We start from the raw sequence: 27,454 nt of genomic DNA, 5'->3' as shown, positions 1-27,454 counted from the left end.
ATAAGCCTTAAAACGCAAACAATAAATACAGAAGGAAACTCAAAAACAACGATTCAGCCAAATGAAGCCCAACAATTGTGCTGCTTTTCAGGGCACCAGATCAATCCGTCAGTTGTTTGCTCCAAACCAAAATCACGGGGCTGGAGAATCACCACAGTCACAATACATCGTCTCATTGTTCAAGAGTCTGTGTGTCCTACTGACTGCCGCGATGTGAGGTAGATCATCTCAGATTTGTCTTGTTGTTGCTTCATAGATTCAGTTGAGCTGAGGTGAATTGTGGGCTTGGGGTATCTATACCATTTCGTGGAAACTCACTTGTAAAGACATTTCCCTACAATCCAAAATACACCAATCTACTGGACGTGCTGGAGGAAATGTCAGAGGATCATCGCAGTCGGTTGGCTCCTTCTTAAAGGAGCACCAAAGCGGTGAGTGGTTGTGTAGACATCCAGTTGACTGAAGTGGTGGACAGATGAGGTGCTGCTAGTCGGCTAACAAAAGGGAAGCTTCGAAAAAAAGAATCAATTGCTTGCAGAAAGTGAGTGTGATTGTTGGATTGGTTTTGGAAAGTAATAAAACTTGTTAGATCCAGAGTTTTCAATGCAAACGTTGAAAAGGTGTGAGGGGAAGGGGTTCAGGAGATCACTCAGTTTGAGGTATTCGAGCTCCCTGAGCGTGGATGCTTCTGCGTTATGAAAGCAGGGGCAACTTGGATGATGATCCTTTCATTTTCAGCACAGGGTGAATGAGTCTCATGGTTTGGGTTTATTGAGCTGTAACTCAAACCGTCTGCATATTAAAGCACTTGTGTTTAAGCAGTATGTATTTTTAATGTATTGCTCTCTGTTTGCTTCTTCCTCAGCTCTTGGAGTACGTTGGCAAAGGGAAAAGCATCATGGACGTTGGTTTGGCCCAGGCCCGCCAGCCGCTCACCACCCGCTGCCACTACTATGAACTGGAGATTGTTGATGCCGGGGAGAAGTGCTACATTGCTCTGGGCCTGGCAAGAAGGGTGAGCTTTCTAAGAAAAGAAAAGCCTCTGACAACTTAACACACACCTACACTCAGCAGAGGACGGCTTTATGGCATTTGGCCCTTCTCACTCAATGCTTTTTCCAAGCTGTCATATATCAGGGAGTGTGGCTGGTTGACTCCAGGAGGAGTGGACTGCAGGCCTGTTTTATTCTGCTCTCTGACTGACTGAAGGCAGGTTAATAACATGTGCAAAATGTTCCTCAGGCCCCAGCTTGGAAATGTTGAAAACTTTTCCTATTTAAGAGGTGCAGAAGTATCTTGTTATATAAAAGCAAGGATCCTCACATACGTTCAAATCAAAGTACATCTGGAAAAAAAGGCTTTTAACTTCATTAACGACTCACCCCTGCCTGTCACTGCTCTATGTCATTGGCTGTTGTCCCTGGTACTTTCTGTACTTTCTGTCCCCTTCACAAAGTTCCCTCTAGCTATAGAAGCAGTTCTCAGTGGAGCTTGTGTCCTAAATCAGACACAAACACAAAGCTGTGCAACAGATCAGCTCTTCGGGACCTTTACAGATCTTATGTAAGCTGCAGATTGGTGGAGAATTCATTATTGTGGTCCACAAAATACTTAGTTCTCATAGGTACCAGAATTTGCAGAGTCTTGGTAAAGTCAATCTGTCAATCAGTCTTTATCTATGAACAACTATGATCTACGGTCAGTAACTTTACTGGGTCATGTGCAGTGGCCAAAATGATCTGAACACTCAGCGAATTAGCCATTAAAATACCCATAAAGCAAATTGAATATCTACAAAGTCATCATTATGTCATGACGCTAAATGTATATCATAGAATCGAGCCAACGTAAGGAGATTTAGGCTATTTTCCTTATAATGAGGAACTCTGAAAATGATGGACTGGGCACTTCGACCTAGGGATGCACTGATGTGAAAATTTTGGCTGATACCGATATCAGATATTAATATTGCTGATGATGGATGTGGATGGAGCGAGAGATCGAGAGGCTGAGGGTCTACAGTTATGCGGACTCTGCACAGGTCTGTCGTGGTGAAGAGGGAGCTGAGCCAGAAGGCAAAGCTCTCTGTTTACCGGTCGATCTTCGTTCCCACCCTCACCTATGGTCATGAGCTTTGGGTAGTGACTGAAAGAACAAGATTGTGGGTACAAGCGGCCGAAATGAGCTTCCTCCGTAGGGTGGCCTGGCTCTCCCTTAGAGATAGGGTGAGAAGCTCGGCTATCCGGGAGGAGCTCGGAGTAGAGCTGCTGCTCCTCCGCGCCACTACGACTCTCAGTTGACCAGGGAACATCTTGGGATCCCCCAGGAAGAGCTTGACGAAGTAGCTAGGGAGAGGAAAGTCTGGGCTTCCCTGCTTAGGCTGCTGCCCCCGCGACCCGACCCCGGATAAAACAAAATGAAATGATGTGTCGAGGTACTTCAAAGAGAAAGGGCGGCGCAATCATGAGAAAAGATGATGATTGAGAGAAGACCATCAAAGGATGGAGCACAAGATGAACACAATCAAATGCATGGAGCAACCACCTACATGTTTCATGATCAGGATTTGGAGGCAAAAGAAGGTCAATACTTTCAGATCTGTCAAGTGTTCTAGCAGTTTTGGCCACAACTGTGTCAATGAGGTCTGCAGTACAAATAAATACATGGCTAAAAGCACAAGCAGGGACTTCATCTAACATCTGAAAACCAAACTACAACCACCGGTCTGAAAGTAGGAAGCCACCTGAGGGGGGCTGCAGAGGCACCAGAAACCACATGGCTTGGTTCTGAGTAACTGATTTCCTGATCAGTTATTTTCAAAGTTATTAAACTTGCTATTTTTTTAAAGGTATTTTTGGGGGGATTTTTATGCTTTTAATCGGAGACGATAGGACAGTGGATAGAGATGGAAACAGGGTGATAGTGGGGAATGACATGGGGGAAACAGGCTGCAGACCCCACTCGAACCTGGGCCACACGCTCCAAGGCAAACCTCGTGGGGCGCGACCTAGACCTTCCCATATAAAGGCAACAGAAAGATGAAGCAGGGTACAATGAGGCTAAAAACCTGCCTTTTTACCTTATCCTAACCGGAGTGAAGCTTAGTTGAGTTCAGCATTTCCAATATGGCTCCTGCCAAAGATGGGCTTCAAATTCTTTATCAGAAATAAACGTTTTGGTAACATTTTAGAATTTTGCAACATTCCAGAATCCTGGGAAAAAATTTTAGAATTTTGGTAACATTCTAAAATTCTGGTAACATTCATGATTAGTGGCAACATTTAAGAATCCTAGAAACATTCTAAGACTCCTGTACATTCAGCAATCCTGGTTACATCGGAAAATAGGGGCAATATTCTAGAATCATGGTTCAACCCCCTAAATCTGGGTCATGTTTTGGATTTCAAGGCAACAGTCTATAATTCCTGTTACAATTCAGATTTTTGTAATGTTAAATTATTCAAATAATGTCCCAGAATCCTGGGAATGTTTTAGAATTTTGGAAACATTCTAGAATCCTGGTAACATTCCAGAATCCTGGTAACATTCTAGACTTCAAGTAACATTCCAGAAGCCTGATAATGATCTACAATTCAGGCAGTGTTTTAGAATTTTGGTAACATTCTAGAATAAGTGATGTCACAGAGACTTTGTCCATTTGTTCTACATCCTTTGATCATAAGAGATGAAATTTAGCAGATATGTTAAGTAACCTCTCCATTTTCACATCCTTGGGGGTTTGTAAAGCCACAGTAGCAGCACTTCCAAGGAGTTTGACCTTTGTTCTGTAAATGAAGTCTCTGAACTATCAGTAATCTCCACCTTTCCGTGCCTGCTCTTCTCATGTGGAACCTTCTGGTTAAGTAACACCGCACCTTTTAGGGGATAAAAACAACAACAACAAAAAAAAAAACGCTCCAGGTAGAAATGGAGCTTTTGTTAAGGAGACCTTTCTGGAAGCAGGGATAGTGTAACTATTATCAGCTCTACTTTCCCTCCCATTATCCAGCATCTTAGCCCTTCTCTGTCGATCTAATGGCCTACTTTGGGGAGATGAAACACCTCCAAGAGGAAAATACAATTAGAGAAATTTTAACACCTCTCATTTGAGCCCTTATTTCTTTTTCCAAAGAATGCACATGCGGTTCCCATTTCTGCGTTCGCACTGCAGCTCACGTTGGACTGCTTTGAGAAATAAGTCAGAGAAACCTGCAGCCTTCGGGGATCAGAAACAGCTCAAACACGCTGATAGATGAAGAGAAGGAGTTTAAAAAGGGCGTGTTTATCCGTAAAGATGTGCATGTGCTGATGGATTCTCCCACAAAAAGCTATTTCCATTACATTTCTCCCTAATATTATTCTTGTGACTCAGAAATATTTCTTCGACAGTATGGGGTCATGATTTGTGAGTTTTTTAAACGCTGTAGGTTCAGCCCTGAAAGTGTTATGAATGTGAAATATTAGTGAGTGCCAAAGCCAAGGCCTGTGGAGTGCAGCCAGCGCTGTCTCTCCCAGGGTCAAAACTCTGCTCCTTCTAATAACAAAAATAAAAGATGAAACTTGTACAACATCTTTCAAGGTCTCAGAGGCAGTTTATATAACACAGAGAGAACAGAGGGATGCACAGAAAGAGAGCTATAGATTAAAACAGACAGGGGAGGCTGGGCAGGAGGAAAATATACATCACAGCAGGTGTGCACCCCACCGAGAGCTTTTCATTGAAGGCATGGCGTTTTGAAGCCATCATCAAACAAGTATGAAAGAATTTATTTATTTTTCTGTGAAGAAGAGAAAATCTTTATCATGTCCATGTTTGAGCTGAAAAACCCACTGATGTCAAACGTTTTACTTCTGACTCAACTCTTTGGGTTTGTGCTGAAGCCAGCGTTAGCTTCAAACGGCTCCACTGGCTCGGCTTGGTTGTGTTCCTGTTCAGTCTCAGCTCCAGCAATCCTGATCCCTTCACAGCAGATACGCAAGACCTCTATTTTCGCTTGATGCCAAGGCAAAGCTGATGTATTGACACATGGTAGTTTAAAGCCACGTTTCCACCAAGCGGTCTAGTTCGGTTCCTCTTGGTACGGCACACATTTTGTGGCATTTCCATGGACTAATCCCAGGATAGATACCCAAATATCCTAGACAAGCTGTCCCACTTTTTGGGACCCTTCTGTAGGGGTGCCAGACATCTGACCCCAGAAGGAAGAGCTAGAAACACTGTAGTCTGTTGATTGGTCGAAAGAATCATCACTTCCTGTGCGACAGTGGCTGATGTATTTCTACTGGTGGCCCACAGCCTTCTCTGAAACAAAGCTTGATTGCGCTGTCCGTGACTGTGTTGTGTTTTTCTTCTTCGTTTGGTTTATTAGCACTGTACATTGTGTCGCGCTGCCAAGACGTCACGCTATTACATAACTAACGTGGCTATCGGCATCATGCTTACATGCCCCGCCAAAAACTGTGCGTAGAGTGAACAGTGTGGCTCCGCCATCAACCATTGTATGGTTTTGAAGCCAAAATTCCCCCGTTACAGGTGCAGCCATTGTGCAGCCAGAGTCTGGGCATTAAGTGGAGCCGGTGACAAAAATAATATATATATATTTTTTTTTCCAGAGTCTAATCACTTCTTGACTCTACCTCCTAACATATTTTACAATCCCCGGAAAAAATACACAAGAACGGCAGCTGTCAATCATTGTTAAACGTGACGTAAAACCTCATTTTTAACCTCGTATAACCAAAACGAAAAAAAAGGACTTGAATACAAGACAGCCAAATGATATCTTCAAATCACCACAACAATCAGACGTGAGAAACATTTCTACCAGGTGTATTCATTTTTTAAAGTTTGACCACAGCCCATCTGGAATGACTGGGGAGATGGATTTTTTTACCTATACTGCAGCCAGCCATCAGGGGGAGCAGTTTTTGTGCCAACCTCATGTTGAGCCGAGCAAAACAATATCCTTTTTTTTTTCAGCCTGCAGTCCTTGCTTACACGATTGGCTGTGGAAAAAACAAAAGCCACATTTCCACTAGGCAGACCGGTTCGGTTTGTCTCGGAACGGCGCGCATTTTGTGCCGTTTCCACTGACTTACCCCGGGACAGATCTCCAAATAACTGTGGGTTATTTTTTTGGCAACAACACTACAACACTGCAGACCGTTGATTGGTCAAAGAATCATCACTTGCTGTTTGACAGCGGCTGTATTTCTCCTGGCGGCTCACAGACTTCTCTGAAACAAAGCTTGATTGTTTTTTGTATCAAAGCGCTACATGCTAATCACAGAGAGGATGAAATGCTGCATGTCTTCCATCGTTGCTCTTTGTTTACTGTGTTGGGTTTTTCTTCTTCGTTGGGTTTATTAGCGGGGTAAACTGTGTTGCATTGCTGCGGCGTCACGCTATTATTTAACAGCTGTGGCTTTCGGCATCCAGCTTACACGCCGCCTACCACAAGAGGGCACAGTTGCTTTGGAAACACAAACAGGATCAGGTTCCAAACCGTACTGAACCGAACTGGACTGCTTGGTGGAAACGCGCCTTTAGCAGAACAGGAAGTCAGGCACTGACTCAACATTCAAACATCCGGTTGATTTTCAGAGTAAGACACTCTGTCTTGACGTCATACAATATTACACTCAGGGACATTAAGGAATTGTCATCAGGGGCAGAGCCGGGTGTAGTTTGAGGTTTTCAGAAGCCAACAAAGACACTATGAGTGAGGCGGGGCTCATCAGGGAGGTGGCTCAAGCTGCAAGCTTTCTGCGCTATGCTCTTAAAACAGAATCAGTAGATGTTGATGGACAAAAGAGCCAAACTGGACGCAGTTTGTAAGTTGGAATGTGTCATAAAAGTCCCACTTTTTCTGCTTTTCCTTTATTTACAAGAACAGCATCACATCATCAGGATTGGGCTGTAACTGCAGACTGGAATCTCCTCAAATTCGGACCTGGGTAATTCTTCTACAGATTGTTATTTGAATACAATAAGTCACACATTTTCATTCACATTTAAGTCAAAATATTAGCATTTTTCCATCGGCGGTATGACCTGATGCATTCAAAGACCAGAGCACTAGATGAAGGTCTTCTGTTGACATTTTCTTTACTGAACCAGTCTTCCTTCTTTGCCGTTGAGCGATCATCCAGGGGTCTAAAGTTTTGTGCTGTCCTGGTAAATCAAAAGTAATACTTAAATATCTGACATGTTGTTTACAGATTTGTTGTCACGTTGTCTAAATCTGCTGGACCAATCAGAATCAAGTATTTGAAACAGCTGGTGAATTGAAACCAATCATTAGCTGCTCTTGCATTCGGATTACTGCTGAAGCTAAAGCTACATCGTAGTTAGATCGCTGCCCTTGGGCTGAGATTACGCTCTGGGACTGTTTTCCACTCAATCCTTCAGAAACCGCAGCAGATAATAATCCTCTCAACACTTCTGATACCACAATCAGATCACAGATTTCTCATCCTCACTGCCTGATCTGTAAATAGAGAACACAGAGAGGATACACGCACATGCCCTGAGCTAAGTGGATGCAGACGTTGCTCCCACGGGTGAGAAAGAAGTTGAGTGGTGATAACTCCTGTCCCATTACCTCCTCAGAGTTTTCTTCTCCTTTCTTTTTGCATCACTACATTTCTCCCTGCATCTGGAGTTCATTACAAAGACATTAAGTTCAAGTCCAGAAGAGGTGATAAAGCAGCAAATTGAAGGGCTAGGATAATGACTGTTTACTCAACACCAGTCACAAGTTTGTGAGCTGTTTTTTTTTCATTAATGCCCCCCAGACTGCCAGATTCAGCCGTCTGTCTCTCCCTCCCTCTGTCTGACTCTTTCTCCTCTTTGTTGTTGTTGTTTATGACTTCTGGCACAACTTTGAACTCGGCTTTCTTCACTTCACTGATCCTCTCCCTGCCAACTCTCTCTGGTTTCTCCACATAACAGCCTCAGTGGACGTCACCTCTCAAAATAAGACTTCCAGTTTGAGGTATTACTCGTGTGATGAGAATATCGGTCAGTCATTCGTGACAGTGTTCGATTCATCACTCGAATATTTAGTGCTCACATCCATGATGTCTCCAGATGACAGAGCTAACTTTTCACAGATGAGAAAACTTTCCCATCAGTCGATGAAGATTTATTAGCGTTGGGGTCACTGGATTGATTTTATAAGGTTGTGAACAACTCTTAAAATCTGTACTTGCCTCTTTACACGCCAGTGTTTTCAAATACCTTGCTCTCCTACGTTGTAAATTAATCACTTTTTACAAGTAAAAATAAAAAAAAAATCTTAGTGGGGCCAACAATTGATTTCTGATTTAAGAGCTTTGAAACCCATAACGATAAAGATGACCCTATTTTGATGTTGGTGCATTCAAAATCAACGTTTTGCCGTATAGAGGGATTATCAGTCTACATCATCGTAAGGATGCACACGCATTTTGATCACAGAAGCAGCGTTTAGCTCCATTCATTCAGACGAGTTAGCGTCTTTTAAACACCAAATTCAACCTGTTATCAGCATAAAAATGTTTGGTTGTTCTGTGGTCAGTTTTTAGAAACGATACTATACAACAGAGGCAAGGTCTATCAAGTTTTGACCGTCACAGAGCAACTAGTGTTTTGGAGTTAATAGCGACCATGCTAACTAGTGACTCTCAGCCCACAGTATCAACAGTATCAGTGATAAACGACTGTGAGTCACCAGTTAACAGGGTCACACTTTACTCTGAAACACCAGGGACGTCTGCGGGTGAATAATCAACTCTGGACGTAGTTTTCTGGGTCTTTTATTATGAACCGGGTCTCAGACTCAGCAGTCTGTGTGCTCTTTTGGTCTGGGAGGGTTTCTGATTTATTGACACATGTTTACGTCCTGGTCTGTCACAGTCTGGTGAGTGTCCATGGATAATGCAGTCACGAACATCGAGTGACAGTTGCGTGTTTAAACTGCTCTCTGGGTACACGCCAGATTTCTCCTCTAAAAGTGTCTGTCCACCTAATATCTGTCCACTCACTGCTATTTCACAAACCTGGGAGCCGTTACCATCCGTATAAGTGCTGATATTTAGTTTAAAAATGTTTTATTTTTACTTGTTTACTCCCCTACGTCAGTTGATAAACCATTATACTCCACAGTGCTTCTGCACCCAAGTTGCGCACGCATCTGGTGTTGCTGATAATAATCCCTCTATAGGAAGACGTCCTTCTACCATACCTTATGTATGAATAGAGAAATAGGCAAGTAAAAAAATAGTTTTTTAGTTCAATTCTGCTGAAATAACACTAATACTGGGTTTTACTGCCAGCCTCCCTCCTGAGGTAGTTCAGTTTTTTATCACTTCTACATCGACTTCATATTTGACAAGGTTCCTATGGATCCTTTAAAAGCCTTGAAATGCGACTGGGTTTCTCTGTAAATTAATTGGCAGACTAAATAAAATGTTTGGGCTGTGTCTGGCCTGCAGGCCGTGAGTTTCTCACCGTTTCTATCAAGCAATTCAGTTCGTCTCAGTACGGCGCGCAACACAACCTGTGTCACACTGTTACGTAATTGGCGTGGCTATCGGTTTCTGGCTTACACGCCGCCTACCACGAGAGGGCACTGTTGGCTGTGGAAATGCAAACAGGATCAGACTTCACCAATCCAACCCATACCAAGCTGTACTGATCTAAACCGGACTGCTTGGTGGAAACGGGGCTTTTGAGACTCCTGCTCTGAGCTAACAGCTACAATGTGCTGTCTGGGTTGTCAGTCAAGTCGACCTCACCCTCCCGTATGAGAGATTCAGCCTTGCACTGCTTCTACTGCTTGGGAAATAAGCTAAATATAAAAAATTTGTTATACCAGGCTGTAGACTTGTTTATTTTTGCTGTAAAAATGGACATTTGATTTATGGGACCCAGTGGGGTTCCTGGATTTTGCAGCAGCCTCAAGTGGACACATGAGGTACTGCAGTTTAATCACCTTTGCTTGGGCTGTTTATTTCACTGGTTCTTCCTGATACTTGAAAAGTCTTTTGATGTCTCTAATCAGGCTTTACACATTTATTCTGGTTTGTGATGGTTGGCAGAAACTAACACAATTTATGATGTGACTTGCAAGGAATTTGCAAACGCTGAAGCACTTTTATTGTCAGATTTAGCATACTAGTTTAAAATGTCTGTTTGTTCTGCTGTGCAAAGAAAAAAGTATTAACTCCTCTTCCGTTAGGTCTTAAAAAGAGTCTTAAATTTTGATGTTAGAACTTGTAGGAGCCCTTTTTAACAGCAGAGGAAGCTGTTTATGTTTTAACAAGCAGAAACCTTTAGCAGAACCAGGTTTATGTCTCCAAGGTTGACCGAACACTCTAAGTGTCTTACCGTACATGTTTCTAACTTCTAACTTTTCTTTTTTCTTCACTGTGAGGCTGTTGAACCGTGTCAAGTCTCAACATTTGCATTCTTTTTAGTCTTATTTTTGGCCAGTTTTTATAATCTCTCTGAAGTTGTACCTGCAGCCTGAAGATATGGTGCACATATGAGCAAAAAACAGGGCGTTAGTTCCTGATTGTCCCCTTTAACTGGACTTTGCTTCAGCCTGGTCAAAATCCCACAACAGTTGTGCCAAGTAGAGCAAACACTGGGTTTTAATACGCCATCATAAAATTAGCTGGTTTAAAAAAGGTGGAAGTACATTTTTGTATCCCCACAGCCACAGTTGCCAGTTTCCTGTCCAAGAGGAAAGTCAGAGGAATTCCTGCTATGTGATAAGTGTGGATGCTTTGTGTGTAAGGTAAATGTGTTGTTTTTATGGGTCTGTAATCTCAGATCTGTTTTGACCCCACTGCGAGTCTCAGACCTGGCATGGCCTGCCGCTTCCTCCTCCATTCCTGTGTGAAGATAAGAGTCGCCATGGATGTACAGCATGCATACGCTTGGTCGTATCACGGTTGTTTTCTATCCGGTACACACAGCGGTTGCTAGGCTCGGGGACAAAGAGAGATCTAGGCTCAGTTATGTGGACGTGAGGGCAGGGGGACGTAGAAAGTTAGAGGGGAGAAGAAATGGAGTGAAGCTTTTCTGAATATTAAAACATGAAAAGAAAAGGAAAACCATGATCTGACAAACAAATTCCTGTCCCTTTTGATGGGTCAAAGGTTTGTTGTCTCTTTACAAAACGTATGTGTGTGTGTATGTTAAAGAAAGGGTTTTCTGTGTTCTCATAGTTGACACATGGTGAAAACTCCATTAAAAAAAACAGCATGAGATCGTCATGAGATCTTCTCAAGGCTTAAAAAAATGATGAGGTCATCACATGAGGATCTCCCCACTGGTTCATGACTCAGTGAAGGGGCGGACCTCAAACACCAAGGTCTGCCAACAGTTGCTGGCCAATCAGAGGGAAGGTTTCTTTCTTTTCTTTATGAGAGCCTGAAAGAAAAAGCCAAAAAAGTCAATTGTTTGAGGCGGAAGCGGAAATATATATAGATATTTTTTTTTAAAAAACAGAAAGAGAAAATGTGGTGTTTTTTTGAGATGTTAATCATGTTAAAATATTATGGGAATACTGGAGGGTAGGGATGGGTACCAAATTAAGATAAGATAAGATAAACTTTATTGTCCCCGAAGGGAAATTTGTCATGGACAAAGTGCAGGGCTGCTCACATTTGATGCACATTCGCTCATACATACATTCATACCAACAACAGTATACAATTTAAAATACATTACCATGCCTGTTGTAAATAAATAAGAAACTGAGTAGAAGCTGTGTTTGCTGTGGCATGCCACCAGTGACACAACATGTGCGTAAATACAAACAAACCGGTACAGTGTTAAAATCAATGCCAATAAAAAGAGATTTAAAAAGAGATTGGTGGGAGAAAGAATAAGAACCCCCTTCTGCCCATACACTAGGCTACTATTAGGTACTTTTATAGGTACAGACCAAATTCTGTCAAAAGTACCAGGTACTGATTCACGTAAAACCAAAAGGTACCATGTTGAGGTACCTAAACACACCCTTGTGACTGTGAGGGAGTGTAAGAGTAGGTGATTTTCCATGCTGGACATGAACACAGCATCGCAAGGTTATATATTGAAGAATAAATATGTTAAATTGAAAGAAAAAAAAAAGTTCTCATTAAACAAATTGATATTTTTTACCACATAAACACAAAAAAAGTACTGGAAATTGGTACCGGAGTGGAGTACCCGTACCGATCGCCAGGTACCGGGCGTCAGTATCATATGGTTTCAAATGTGAAAGGTACCCATCCCTACTGGAGGGACAGAATATGAAGTAAAAAAAAAATGAATAAAAAAAGTAGGGATGACCAGATTCAACTTTTCTGGTTCAGATATTGATAACGATACTGATACCTGGGCTTTGGGTATCGTCCGATACCAGTGTTTAGTAGTAACCTGCATACTCCACTGTGGGATGAGACTAAGGCCCTATTTACACGACAACATTTCATCCTAAAACACTAAGACGCGGTGAAAATGCAGTGAAAAAAAAAAAATCTGGAAATGCTGTAGTAAGCATGCCAGGCCTGTAGGTGGTGCTACACCTGTCTTGTCCAGAAGCAGCTTTTGGTAGATCTCCACTAAAGTAGAGTTGGGCCGATCATCTGGTGTGTTGGTGAATGCTTAGAGCAGAAGTGGAGCAACAGATGCTTATTTTGTTAAAGACAGTCACAGATTCAGCAGATTGCTCAAGCACACATGCACAAGCTCAACATGGTAGACCATGCTGATCGTGACAGCGGGACTGTTGTATGGGCTCGCACGAAGCGGGGTGTGATGTCAGCGCTTCTACTGAAAACGCCAGCATACTGTTTACACGGCCAGGGTGTCAGCAGCGTTTCAGAAAAAAAAGGCAAAAAATGAGTAGATGGAATTACTCGAGTTAATATTTACTTAAACTATAAAAAATTCAAACGTTTACCAGAAAAAAACAAACTTCAGAATCTACACAAACTCTATTCAACTGTAAACTTTTATTCCCTGTGGACTGGTAACGCAGCAAAAACCAAGAAAGTTCATCAGAGCAAACATTTCAAGTTTTTAAGACCCAAGATTGAAGATTACCACGATGAGCATTAAACTCTGTTTTGTTGGATAATGATTTATCTACACCCAGTAATTTGGAGCTAACTGGTTTCATTGACTTGTTGATTCGTTGTTTGGTGGTTTGAACAGTTTCAGGAGCCAGACTGGTCCCAGATCTGGACTGAAGACCTGCTATACCATCCTTTAGAGACTGAACGGAGCTAATGGTTTTCACGGCTCGCCTTTTATGACTGTACAGACTTTCTGTCCACGTCCCTAAATACAGTCATAAAGTCACACACAGACAAACAGTATGTTCTCTCACACTGGTGAAATTAAACAGCTCAGTAGACCTGACGGCAGTGTTTCCTCTGTCCTGGTTTACTCCGGGGCCAGCTTGTGAGAACAGCGCTCTTCCTCTTCCTCTTCCTCTTCCTCCTCTGATGCAGCAGTCTTGTGAACCATATTTAACTGCTGCTTCCGCCAAACTTTTTATTGTGAAAGGGTCTTTCAGGATAAAACAAAAGCAAGGTCACTGTGCCACTGAAAGCTGAGGAACATGCAGAACATCCAGCACACCAACAATGTACAAGGTGTTCCTTTTGTGTAATGGTTTTCAGCTGTGGGAGGCAGATTTGTTCAAGGAAAAAGCTCCAAAAACAAAATTGCCACTCAGCACCGAGCAGCACACGGACACAGCCTGGACCCCCATATCCAGTGCTGGGCTGACATCGCAGGATTTAAAAAGGCTACAAGTTAATTTTACTGTATTTACACTTTTAAAAAGATACATCAGATCTTTAAGTTGATAGATAGAGCACTGTAATTTGAGATTTCTGACATAAAAGCCCAAATCATCCAAATTACAAGAGATCTGAAAAAATATTTCACTTTCCCTCCAATAAGTTGTAATCAGATACAGTTATGAAATGAATCAAAAAAAAATAAAATAAATAACGTTATTCCAGTTATTTGAGCTGCACCTGTACATAGCCAATCAGACGCCACCAGTTGGTTTATTCACTTCAATTTTAAAGCCTCAGTTTTTCCAACAAGACCATCATCATGTCAACAACAGGTTAGCCAATTCCCAATCAGATGTAGCTACATCAAAAGGCAGTCTCTGCATTAATGTCAGTGTTACTCTTTCAGGGACAGAGTTCAGTTAACTTGCCGAATGCTTCGGTTGTGAAGGTGTTGAAACCATGAAGTCAGAAATTATTTTAGTCATGGGCTCGAATAAAATTGGACCCTTTTCATTCAGCTATTGAAGCTGCTGATTGTAAAAGTGCAGCTTTCCCTTTTAAAACCTTAAGCTTTTATCTACGTCTTTTTATTAGGGTCCTTGCCCAAAGGAAGAGGGCGCCTTCTAGCAAGAGCCACAGTCAATGCCCCATTAATGAACGCTAATTAGACCCACTAAACATGCTCAAAAACTCACCAAAATTGGCACACACCCCAGGATTGTGGAAAAATTTGATAAAATACCAAAACTTGACCCCCAACGTCCCATAACATGCTCTCTCTAGCGCCACCTAGGCACTAAAAAACACACTAAAATGGCTCTAACAGGCAGTAGGAATGTTGTAGAGAGATGAAACCAATGTCAAAATGTTCCTGTCACTAAGACTCACAAAAAAAGGTAGGGGGCACCATTGCCTTTTCTCACACAGGAAGCTCGCTATTTCCCTTCAAAATAAGTTTTTGCTGCATTTTTACCCTTTCTGCAAAAAGTATCTTCTCAGAAACCATAAATAGTGACAGCTTGAAATTCCCTCACATGATGGACTAGACGCTGCTTTACAAAAGTTGTGCGGGACTTTGACGTTTTGGACCCGGTTTTCGAATGACGAGCCCTCAAAGTCGATGAACCCCACAGAGGCTCTCTAAGCTAAAGTTGAGGCTAAAGTTCTGCTTCCTGATCTGATCCTAACTCAAACACAGCTAGGTTTGGTCAAGCTTCTTCAATACAGTCCCTGCTGACAATAGATCTGGGTACCTTTCACATTTGAAACAATACAGTACCAATGCCTGGTACCTTGCAATTGGTACCGGTACTCAACGGTACCAATTTTCAGGACTTTTCTTGTATTTATGTGCTAAAAAATATAAATTTGTTCAATAATAAAGTATATATTGTTTTCAATTTGACATATTTATTCTTAATTGTATATCCTGTGTTCATGTCCAGCATGGAAAATAACCTACTCCTCTACCCCCTCACAGTCACAAGGATGCATTCAGTTGATTTTACATGAATTGATACCTGGTACTTTTGACAGGATTTGGTGGGTACCCATCTCTAGCTTACAATAGGCTTCAGAACTCTGTATCAGAAACAAATGGGTGATGTCACGAACATGTACTACACAGTTTACTGTTAAAGGGCATATTGCAGGTTAATTTTTTTTGTTTTAACACCTAACATGGTCTACTAAAGGTAGTAGATTAACTCTTTAATTGGCTCTTTTTCAGCATCGTGTCATTTGACGCAACAAAAGGGACTCGCACTCCTTTACTCGCTTTGAGCTAATGTGAATAACAGGTTGTCATGAGTGAGATTTGGCATTTTGGGTTGTGTTTATTATGTTTCTTTCTAGGTATTATTTAATTTGACCATCCATTAAGATGAATCAGAGGTGTTAGGCTGGATGGATGCAGAAATATTAGCTTAACAGGACATAGAGTCCACTTTCTCGGACTCGGTGCGTTAGCTTATTCAAGTTATTTTCCTATCAATTTCTTAACAGTTGTCTTTAACCTGCAATATGCCCTTTACAAAATGTAAAAAACATAAACAAGTAAAAAAATCTGCCAATGGAGCAAGAGAAAAGTTTCTTGTATTAAGACATTATTCTAGTGTTAAGCAAATTTTCTAGTTAATTTTTTTTCCTTGTTACAAGCGATTCAGACCTCATTTTTGTCTTAAAACAACTTGAAACAAGACGTTTTTTTTGGACTAGTCAGGTGAATTTAGCTTGTTTAGGGTCTAAAAAGACATTTTATACTGAAAACTAGACAAAAACACTTGATAAGATTTCAATTTTTTTCAGTGGCTTCCCTTTTAAAATCCAGTCTTTATTCACTCAAGATATTTCTATCTTTAATAAACAACTGAGAGTAGAAAAAACGTCTCCTGCAGAGTCGTCCACAGTCATTTACATCGCAGTTAAATAGCGCTTATGTTGCTGCAGTCAAAGTTTCCCAAATCTGAGTGATAAATTTGTTGTTGGGGCCAAAAATGATCCTAAAATCAATCACTCTTTATTTATCCTGCTCACAATCAGAACACATGGTATCTAATGACACTTGTGAAACTGAGCAGCTCTGTCTCAGCACGGCGCAGCTCAGCCAAATGTAACATGTGCAGCCTGCCAACTGTCAACTTTTCCACCTCTCCATAACAATAACAGAGCAAACCTATTAATATAAGTTTAATGTGTTTGTATCAGGCCAGCCCTCGCATCCATTAGGAGCGATGAACATGCCCGAACACAGGCTGTTGTTCTCCCGGCTCGGCTCAGATTGTCAGCGAATGTCAGACGGTTGCAGATATCGCGTGGGGAGCTGGAGGTTTTAGCCCGATGACATGAGGTTAAACAAACAAACCTGCATTAGCTCACAACGCCGTCTGTGCCCAACCCGTATAGGTGAGGTTGTGTGGGCATGTACGAACAGAAACACACGACTTTCCATCCTCAACTGCACTTTCCAAACACACCCAAACGCTCACATCTGTGGTAAATCATGACTTTAGATATATTTTTAGACGGCGCTGAGATATTCCAGGGAGATGATGCTTATCTGCTTCCACACGGCTCCCCGCTCGGCCCGCACCGTCCGACTTGTTTACTCTGCCACCGTGTGGAAATGCAGGCAGCTCTGATGACACCTGAGGAGCAGCTGTGGATCAGATATTGCAGCCCCCTCATGCTGCGGACACAAGCTCCAGTGTTTGTTGTTGTAGGAGCAGCATGCGTTTCTCACTCCTGCAGGTCAACATGAGAAGTGACCACGTTTTAGAGGTTTACATGAACGTGGACGGCGTACTCCTGCGTCTTAAATGCATTCCTCTGTGTGTTGATAGAGAGGAATGAATGTATGATTTAGCGGCGCCACTGCCGATTGGAAAACAAAAATCACAGCATTATATGTTGTAATTTCTTAACCACAAAAGGTTTTAGTGTTTCTTTTATGAAAGGAGAAGCCAAGTCCCACAAAACAATACAATATTATCTGTTTTATAGGATCTACAGATAAACTCTGGGAAGAAAAAACACTTGTGACTTATAAAACTTGTCTGAAGAAGTATTTCACACTAATGTCACAGCATTAGCAGCACCTCTGGATGTGAAAACTGTGTCTAAAACAATACAGATCACTTCCATTGTTGTTCACAAACTTGACATCAGAAGTCCAGGCCCTTCTTCACTTTGATTGGTCCGTAAATGAAAAAATTACATTGCAAAAAACAAAAAAAATCATCCAAATCCTAGCGTACTGGTGCTGTACAGAGACAAAAACATCAAAATAGTAGCTACAGTCTGATGTGTGATGAAGACAACGAGCTGAAATGTCACTGTGGAGGTATTTACTGTTGTATGTGCGTTGGATAGAGTTTTGGTATCTGTTCAGTTTTGTCTTTTTTTGACAAAAAGAGCAACATTGACAAAAATGTCGCTATATTGCTCATTTTTTGTAAGTTGCAGTAACCCTAGTGGCTGGTATCAGTAGTGTTTTTCACAATTAAAAGCTCCGTTTCCCATGAGCACCATCTACCATTGTCATTGAGACTACGACCCGTATGCACGTAACATGTAACATTCTGTTATGGAGCGGCCCGTTTAGCTGCAGCGTTAGCCGCATGCAGGAATGCAAATAATCGTCCAGTTAACTAATTACACCATGGAAGAGACGCAGGTGCAGATTACGTCATAATCAAGGGGAACCTCCTGGAAAACCCCATCAAACAAACTCCAACTGTGAGATCAAGAAATGGTTTTTTTTAGCCTGAGAAATGGAGATTTTATCACAAGAATACACAAACAGCTGTTGTTAGAGAGTCAATCAGCCAAATCAAGAGGCACTTTTCTGCAAAATGTAATGGTGGAGTATACCTCCACTAAATCTAACGCTCTATTGGGCTGTTAACCTGGCTCGTGCATACCACTAATCATCTTTTTTTACTGTTAGTACAAACAAAACTAAATGATTCAATGTTGGTTCAATATGAAGTAGAAATGCACAAATATTAGAGTTTCTGTTGACGTTTTTAGATATTTATTTTTATAGTTATGTGAACATGTGGTACGTCACCTCACCTTTTTGAACAATAAAACTCAAACGTCTGACTTAATAGTTGAAGGAGCTGGCATCTGCTGCTGCTGCTTTTGTTGCCAATTTGTTGTTTTTTGGTTTAGTGTGATAACACACTCAGCGCCCCCTAGTGGTCAGGAGGTAAATTGACTCAGAGGATTTGCCGAATCAATACTGAATCAGGCAGGGAAACATTGTGATGAAGGAAAACGTCTGGTATGGCCATATTGGAAGTAAGGTGGGCTTTGAGTTCCCACACTAACAGCTATAGCAGTAGGGATGGGTACCTTTCACATTTGAAATGATATAGTACCGATACCCGGTACCGATACTCAGTACTCAACGGTACCAATTTTTGGTACTTTTGCATGTTAATGTGACAACAAATATTAATTTGTTTAATAATAAATTCTCTAAGTTTTTCAGTTTGACATATTTATTCTGAATTTATGAACTCTCAATTCTGTGTTCATGTCCAGCATGGAAAACCGCCCACTCTCTCACAGTCACAAGGATGAGTTTAGGGACCCAGACATGGTACTGCTTGATTTTATGTGAAACGGTACCTGGTGCTACCACAGACTGTATATAGAGTGGACAGCGTGGCTCTGCCATTTATCATTATACAGTTTTGAAGCCAAAATACCCCGTAATGGTGCAGCCAGAGTCTGTGCATTAGAGGCTGTGAGGGATTCTGGGAGAATCTGAGTGGAGCTGGGTGACAAAAATAATGATAATTTTTTCTTTTGAGAGTGTAATCACTTCTTGACTCTCCCTCCCGACATATTTTACAATCCCCGAAAAAAATACGCAAGAACGGCAGCTGTCAATCATCGTTAAACGTGACGTAAAACCTCGTTTTTGACCTCTTTTAACTAATGAAAACAAAAGTTTTCAGAAAAAAGAGGACTTGAATACAAGGCAGCAAAATAATATCTTCAAATCACCACAACAATCAGACGGAAGAAACTTTTTTACAAGGTGTATTAATTTTTTATAGTTTGACCACAGCCCATCTGGAAAGACTGGGGAGATGGATTTTTTGACCTATACTGCAGCCAGCCACCAGGGGGAGCAGTTTTTGAGGCAGCCTCACTTTGAGCCAAGCAAGATAACGTCCATTTATTTACAGTCTATTGATGCTACAGACTAGATTTTAGATTTTAGCACTTCAGCATTGTCTTGCAGATCTTCTTTTTAAACGTACTTTTCTTTGTTCAAGACAACTTTTCCCAGGATGCAAAGTGACAAGGTGAGGTAGCGCTGATGTTTGAAGGTGACAACATGCAAACTTCGGTAAACTACAAGCATAGTTTAATGAACAGAAGGAGAGCAGACAGTCTGTGTAGCGTTCCTCACAGCCCGGATTACCACTGTGAAGCTCTAATTTTGTATAGAAACATAAAAAGAGGCTGAAGTTTTTGGTGTAATGTTCCTTTTCTTCATATCACAGAATGAAAAGGTATCTGAGCGTCAGTTTTTTCCAATAACACGCAGCCACGCTGCACACTGAGGAGATGTTTTGAATTAGAGATGATGGACACAACAATTACGGAGAAGACAGCTATGAAAACAGGCATTTAACAGTTGATCCATTTATCAGACACAAGTCTGCGGTTTACATTAAAGCTCTGCAAATCCACTCATTATTTCTGTAGCCGTTCCTAATGTTCATCCTCAAAAAGTCTGATCAGAACGGTGCCTGTGGGTCATCAATCAGGGAGCAAAACACTCAGACGTTCCCGCTCTGCGTATGGAGATGCTGCCCACATGCCAGTCAGCCAGAGGAATCCTCGGGTTGTGGTCGAGACGAGGGGGGAAGAGGAGCAGACTTGGCGGATCAAGGGGTTTTCAGGCTTGGAGCAGTAGCTGCATTCCTCCATGTCTCTCTGTCTTCCTCTGCTGATGTCTCACTCTATCCTCATCCCTCTCTCCTGCTTGATTTTTCCCCATCTATCTCCATTTCCTGTTCCTGGAGCCCTGATGGGGTTGTCAGACAGGCCGGAGGACGTTTCCCTCATGTCCTGTCCTCGGATGCTGCTCTCCTTCTGTCTCTCCACTGCGTCCTTATTCATTATTTTTCCAATCCATACAAGTGTTAACAGTAATGATAGCTTTGCTGCTAATCTGTTTTTGAGGAGTGTGTTGGCTCTTCGGTGGTGAGTGGCTGAGCTTTCATTTGCATCAGGAGCATCTCCCACTTTTCCAAAGGCTGCACACGTTCACCTTTCTTCGACGTCTCTCTGATCAAACTTTTGAAGCTTTGGGCCTGGTTCAGTGAAGGGTTGCACAACTTTTGCTGTGGGTTAGTTTTGTTTGCATTCATTTAAATGAGCAGTTATACATTCAGGTACTTTTCGATGCAAACAAGCGTCACTGCAAGAAGCAACAAATTCACAAACATGTGAGTGTGAGTTATTTACCATCTGCAGAGAGCTCGTGATAACTGTGCCACAGTGTTTAAAGAGTGTCAGATGCACTTTTCATTAAAATATCTGTTGATTAAGTTTGTTAACATTACTTTGACAGTAATAGAAGTTTAATAATATTGAGTTAAATCTAGAGATACACTGATCTCGATCCTGGTATTGAATATCAGTGCACTTTCTTTGTTTTTTGATGCATTTTCAGTCGACAGGGTATAAAAGTTTACCGTTGAATAGAGTTTCTGTACATTCAAAGCTTTGTTTTTCCTGGTAAACATTTTAATATTTCATAGTATAAATAAATATTAACTTTGGTAATCACATGTACTCATTTTTTTGCCTTTTACCCAAAACATTACCAGTCTTAAACCACTGTAGGTCATGCAGGTTATTATTTAACAGTAGTATCCGATCTGTATCGGTCGATACCCAGAGCCCAGGTATCAAAACCAGAAAAGCTGGATCGGTGCATCCCTAGTTAAAACGTTCTGTAGCTGTCTGAGGGTGAACCCCTGCTTGTTAAAGCTGCCACCACTCAGACAATCAACTGTTTTTGTAATTTGTTTTTAATGTAAACCCTGGTTTGTAGGGATCTACAAAATATCGGTATCAATATCAGTACCAGCCGATATTTACTCATTAGCTGCCCACATTTTCAGGGCTTGAGAGATCTTTCATAACCCAAATAATATTGTTTTTCTCTGACTATGTAATCACCAAAACTACTAAGAAGAGTGGACTCTCTTCTTTCATGTCCCTCTTCTTGTTTTTGATCCAAAAAACAGACAAGATGTACTTTTTTGATCATGTTCATCCTTGGCGCTCCATCCTTTGATCCTCTCCATGGTCGTCTTTTCTCACAATTGCGCCGCTCTTTCTCTCTGCACTACCCCGACACATCATCTCAGATTTTTTTTTTTTTTAATTTTTTTTTTTTTTACCCATATCAATATCGGTAAATATTAATTTTTGGTTAACAGTTTTATTTAGCAGACACTTTTGTCCAAAGCAATGTACAACACAAGCAAGAAATTAGACAGAAGGAAAAACCTACTTAGTGCAACAACAGTGCTACAAGTTATTCAGCTGCAGGTGCTACTGTTAAGTACCGGATTTATTTATTTTGGAGAAGGGTAGAATAATCAACAAGCCAATGAACCACAATTAATTGCTGCAGCAGTATACTCCAATATTCAACTACATTCAGTAGTAGTGCTGAAAAATCATAAGAGATAATTCATAGACCTTCTGACTCTTTCTACCCCTGAGGACTAAGAGGAGAAGGGTCAGATTAAGGGTCTAAGTGTTCCCTGAACAGATGAGTCTTCAGACATCTCTTTAAGTAGAAAGGGACTCTGTGGATCGTATAGAGTTAGGTAATTCATTCACCATTTGGGAACAACAGAGGAGAAGAGTCTGGCTAGAGATTTGGAGCCGTGCTGGGCTGGGAGCACCAGGCGTCTTTCACAAGCAGAGCGTAGTGGACCAGAAGGAGTGTAGACCTGGATGAGGGACCCCAGGTAGGCAGGAGCTGTTCTTGTCAATGTTTTGTAAGCCAGAGGAAAGGCTTTGAATTTGATTGGAGCTGCCACTGGAAGCCAGTGAAGAGAGACTAACAACGGGGTGATGTGCTGCTGCATTCTGGGTAATCTGCAGAGGTTTAAATGTACATGCTGGAAGGCCTGCTTGGAGGGAATTACCTGATATCACAAGGGCTTGTACCAGAAGCTGTGTGGCCTGTTGTGTCAGGTAGGGTCTGATTTCTCTTGATGTTGTAGTGGGCATATCGACAAGATCGAGCAATCGAGGCCACATGATCAGCTGGTCATCAATCAGGACATTCCTACAATCAGGACAAATTTTCATTTTGAAAATTTTCCTTGCTGTTTTTGTCAGGGATTTTTTTATTCACATGCCAATAACTTCAACCTCCTAAAGTGGAAACGAAGGAAGTTCACTTTGTTTGTTTACTGTAACAAAAAGTCATTTTCTTCAGGCTCTTTAAGCCTTTAATCAGTGAGGATAGGACAGTGGACACAGCAGGAAACGGGGCGACAGTGGGGAGTGACATGTAGGAAAGTTGCCACAATCCTGCCTGCTCAAGGGCTTTTGCCATTTGTCTGCAACAAATAGCAGAGATGATCAAACCTGTAATCATGACAAAGAAAGTATTCAGCAGACGTAGCTCTGAAGAGACACAATAGTAGTGAAATATCATTAACCTCCTCTTCCTCATCATCATCTCTCAATCAGTAAAGGTGCAGCTTTAAACGACAGATCCAATCCGTGGTAATTATATCTGAGTCATTCCTCGATCTTATCCTAGAGTTGGCCCGTCGCTTATTTCTGTTGGCACGGTGAGACCTGGAGAAAGACTCACACACTGTACATGCAGACAGATGAAGAGAAAGAGAAAACACATCTTCACCCCTGAGAGGAGAAGCAGATACTGACAGATATCCAAAACACACTCGGTCCTACGTTAACACTGGTGGAGGGATACGGTAACCTGCTCTGGAGCGCCTGTTGTCAAAACACACATCACTTGGAGACTCTGTTACCTGCTACTGGATTTCTTCTTCTTCAGAGCTGGTCGATGGAGCTTTGAGTTCCCTAGTGGTGAGGCGATCTGCTCTGAGCTTGAATTTATGTATTTTCACTTCAGCCCCCTTTTCAATTATTTTCTCCCAGACATTGGTATTAACTCAAATAATCCACACATAAATCACAACGTTCAGGTCCATAAATAATGATTATAGTAAATTAAGTACGATAACACAGGAAAAAAGTATTGAACACGCTAACTGAGACTCATCTAATACTAAGTGGAGAAGCCTTTGTTTGCAATGACAGCTTCCAGAAGCTTCTTGTATGTTTGAACTAATGGCCCACACTGCTCAGGTGTGATTTTGGTCCATTCCTCTGCACAGATTGTCTTTAAATCTGGAATATTCTTTGGTGCAGATTGATTTTCTTTTTTTGAAACCATTTGAGAGTCAACTTTGCCGTGTGCTTTGGATGGTTGTCCTGCTGGAAGGTCCAGCCACGTCTCATCTTCATCATCCTGGTGGATGGCAGCAGATTCAGATCAAGAATTTCCCCATACATGGCTCCATTCATTGCTCCGTCAGTTATATGAAGTTTGCCAACACCATGAGATGAGAAACAACCCCATGCCATGATGCTTCCACCTCCAAACTTCACTGTTGGTGTAGTGTTTTTTGGCTGATGTGCAGAGCCATTTCTCCTCCAAACATGGTCTGTAGTATGACAGCCCAAAAGTTCAGCTTTGGTCTCATCTGACCAGACAACATTCTCCCAGTATTCTACAGGCTTGTCAAGATGCTGTTTAGCAAACTTTAAACCAGCTTCAACATGCCTTTTCTTGAGGAATGGAGTCTTGTGGGCTGAGCGTCCATAGAAGCCATGGCGGTGGAGTGCATTGCCTATTGTTTTCTCTGTAACAATTATACCTGCTGCCTCCAAGTCTTTCTGGAGCACTTTCAGGGTGGTCCTTGGCTCGGTGAGTACTCTTCTGACTATCTTTCTGACTCCCTGGTCAGAAATCTTCAAGGAGCTCCTGTGCGTGGCCTGTTGATGGTAAGGTGGTGCTTCTTCCACTTGTGAATAATGGTCCCAACGGTGCTGACTGGAATATTCAGGTGCTTTGATATAAGTCTGTAACCAGTTCCATTCTGATGCTGAGCAACAATCAGGTTGTGAATGTCTTCAGAGAGCTCTTTGCCTTTACCCATCATGAGGTGTGTGGTATTTAACTGCTTGGTGAAAAAACACCTTTTTTATAGGACCATCAATTTGCTCTAGCCCAGCTGATGTTGGTTTGCACTAATTGGAAGTTGAAGTAATAATTACTGACAGATTTCAGGTGGTATGTAGCATTTCCTTGCCAAAGCATACAGCCTTTCCATGCTGTGTTCAATACTTTTTCATGTGTTATCGTACTTAATTCACCATAATCATTATTTATGGACCTGAACGTTGTGATTTCTTTTCATGTGTGGATTATTTGAGTTAACACCAATGTCTGGGAGAAATTTTGTTTGAGTTGCAGCTTTGGAAATAAATGTGATGAGAAAAAAGTTCACACGTTCAATACTTTCTGTCCCCATTGTATTTATTGATGACTTGGCATTATATTCAAACTTATAGCACCACCGAGTTCATGCTAAGAGCAGCGTCATGCCTTTCATCACTCTCTACTCCCCTCATTTCCTCTCCTCTTCACCTGTCACATCCAATAGAGGAAAAAAGGCCTCAAAAAGTACAGTTGGAGAATGATTTCTGAGAAATGCTGATGAATTAAAAACCTCATCCTTTTCCTTTTAGTGATTACTTCCTCTCATTAAAACTGTTATGTAAGAATTTGGAGGGTCCCTCAGCTTCATTTGCAAATCGCATTATTCTCTAGAAACCCTCACAGAAGTGAGCCAGTGTGGTTTTTTTGAATATGTGGGAGTAGAAATCATAATTAAATCTAATATTTAACACAGTTTGGTGCTTTTTTGGCACAGTAGTTATATTGGATATCTGGTAAAAAGCTGGTTTAATGTGATTGTTTGTGTCTTTACAGGATTACCCCAAGAACAGACACCCAGGATGGAGCAGAGGATCAGTGGCGTATCATGCAGGTCAGATTTCAAACTGCTTTATTTCTTACTCACTAACTCAATCAGCCAGTTTCAGGTTGGTCTGTCTTTGTGGTTAACTTTCTTTTACTCTCTGCTTCCCTAATAAGCTTTGCAAGTTAGGGGCAAGGGGCAACATTGGGTTTAGAAAAATGAAGCCTTTCTGGAAGTGCTAACAGTTGCTGTTGAGAATCCACATGAAGCTGGTTGCTGAAAGACTGGAAACTAGGACTGAACAATTTATCGTTTTCAGATCGAAATCGCAATTTTAGTCAATGCAATTTTGAGATCGCCAAAGCAGCAATTTTTTGCAGCGCTCCTGACTAACTCAGGATCTGTTGTGTCAAGTATTATACACATTCTGTTTTACAAATTTGTAGACAATCTATATGTTAAAAGTGCTGGTAAGCAGGTCAACAATGCAAAGCCTCTGTTTAGGGGTAGAAGTTGATGAAAACAGATTATTTATCATCACTATTGATGATTAAAAAATCGTGAATTGCAATATCTGCCAGAAAAATTAGATCTTTTCCTAAAATCGTTCAGCCCTACATGTGAATATCCCAAAGCTTGATTTGAAGAAAATCGTGAATCGAATTGAAATCACAATATCTGCCGGAAAAATCGCAATTCAATCTTTTCTTAAAATCGTTCAGCCCCACCGGAAACCGTGTACTCACATAGAATCAGAGGCACAGCTCAGCTCACGTGAATTGGGGGCATCCTTAAGTGTTAGAAAGAAAGCTCAAAGCCTGCGTCATATCCAATATGGCCCCCGCCAACAATTGACTTCATTAAGACCCATTTATGCTTAGTGTTAATTGCGGATCCGCATTCATTTCGTCTGTATTTCTACACACTTTCATAAAGCTTACAGGCTAAACGCAAAAATTAAAACTGGAAACTGTGGGGGGCAGTGTTCCAGGTACTACCTGATACGTAGCTCTGGTGGAACTTTTGTAAGAAAAACTTTGCAAGATGGTGCGAAACTTCAACCTCTGTATTTTTCTTTAACGCAAGAGGCACATTAGCAATACCCCCTCCACAGTTACCATGTTTGATTTTGCGTTTGTGGTTGTCAGAAACTTTTGACTCTCGACTGCCCCCTGGTGGATGTATTGGTTAGCAGCAAAACCATCGTAAAGGACACATGGAAGTATGGTTCCCTTTTCACCAAGCGGTTCAGTTCGGTTCGTCTCATCTCGGTATGGCACACATTTCTTGACGTGTCTACGGACTAATCCCGGGATAGACCCCCAGATAACCAAGATGAGCCATCCCACTTTCTCACCCTTCTATTAGGGTTCCAGACTAAACCAATCTAATCCTACAAGGTGGAGCTACGACACTGCAGTCTATTGATTGGTTGAAAGAATAGTCACTTACCGTGCAACAGCAGCTGTATATCTCACACAGTCTTCTCTGAAACAAAGCTTGATTGTGCTTTGTAACAAAGAGCCACATGGAAATCACAAAGAAGTCAAATTGTTCGATGTCTTCCTTCACTGCACTTTGTTTACTGTGTTACGTTTCTCTTTTTCGTTAGATTTATTAGCGGGGTAAACTGTGTTGCGCTGCCATGTAATCACAAAAGCCCTGTTTCCATCAAGCAGACCGGTTCAGATCAGTGCGGTTTGGTACCAGTTGGATCGGTTAAGCTTTGTGTGATTGCATTTCAACAGCCAACTGTGCCCCCTCATGGTGGGTGGTGTGTAAGCTGGATGCCGACAGCCACACCAGTAACATGATAGCATGACCCCGCTAACAAATCCAACAAAGAAGACAAAAGTGACACAGTTAACAAAGAGCAATGATGGAAGACATCCAGCAATTTGTCTTCTTCCTGATTGGCATGCCAGTGTCGCACAGTAAGTGACGATTCTTTCAACCAATCAACGGTCTGCGATGTTGTAGCTCCACCTTCTAAGATTGGATCGGTTCAGTCTGGCACCCATACAGAAGATCAGTCAGTGGAATGCCGAGACGAACTGAACTGGACCACTTGGTGGAAACGGGGCTAA

General features: G+C 41.7%; 1 protein-coding gene across 1 annotated transcript in view; it reads left to right on the top strand.

The window, feature by feature from the left end:
- spryd3 (SPRY domain containing 3) overlaps window positions 1-27,454 on the top strand; it is an 87,498-nt gene that overhangs the window by 35,644 nt on the left and 24,400 nt on the right. The window contains exons 7-8 of the mRNA XM_074681293.1: window positions 866-1,015; window positions 25,379-25,436. Coding sequence (XP_074537394.1) covers window positions 866-1,015; window positions 25,379-25,436 — 208 coding nt within the window. The remainder of the gene's footprint in view (window positions 1-865; window positions 1,016-25,378; window positions 25,437-27,454) is intronic.

The sequence above is a fragment of the Halichoeres trimaculatus genome, unplaced genomic scaffold (genome assembly GCF_033239565.1).
Source record: "Halichoeres trimaculatus isolate MK-OKI-2021-1 unplaced genomic scaffold, fHalTri1.1 fHalTri1_scaffold_11, whole genome shotgun sequence".
Taxonomy (NCBI): domain Eukaryota; kingdom Metazoa; phylum Chordata; class Actinopteri; order Labriformes; family Labridae; genus Halichoeres; species Halichoeres trimaculatus.
Note: the sequence above shows the minus strand (reverse complement) of the source record. Positions and strands in the feature narration are given on the sequence as shown.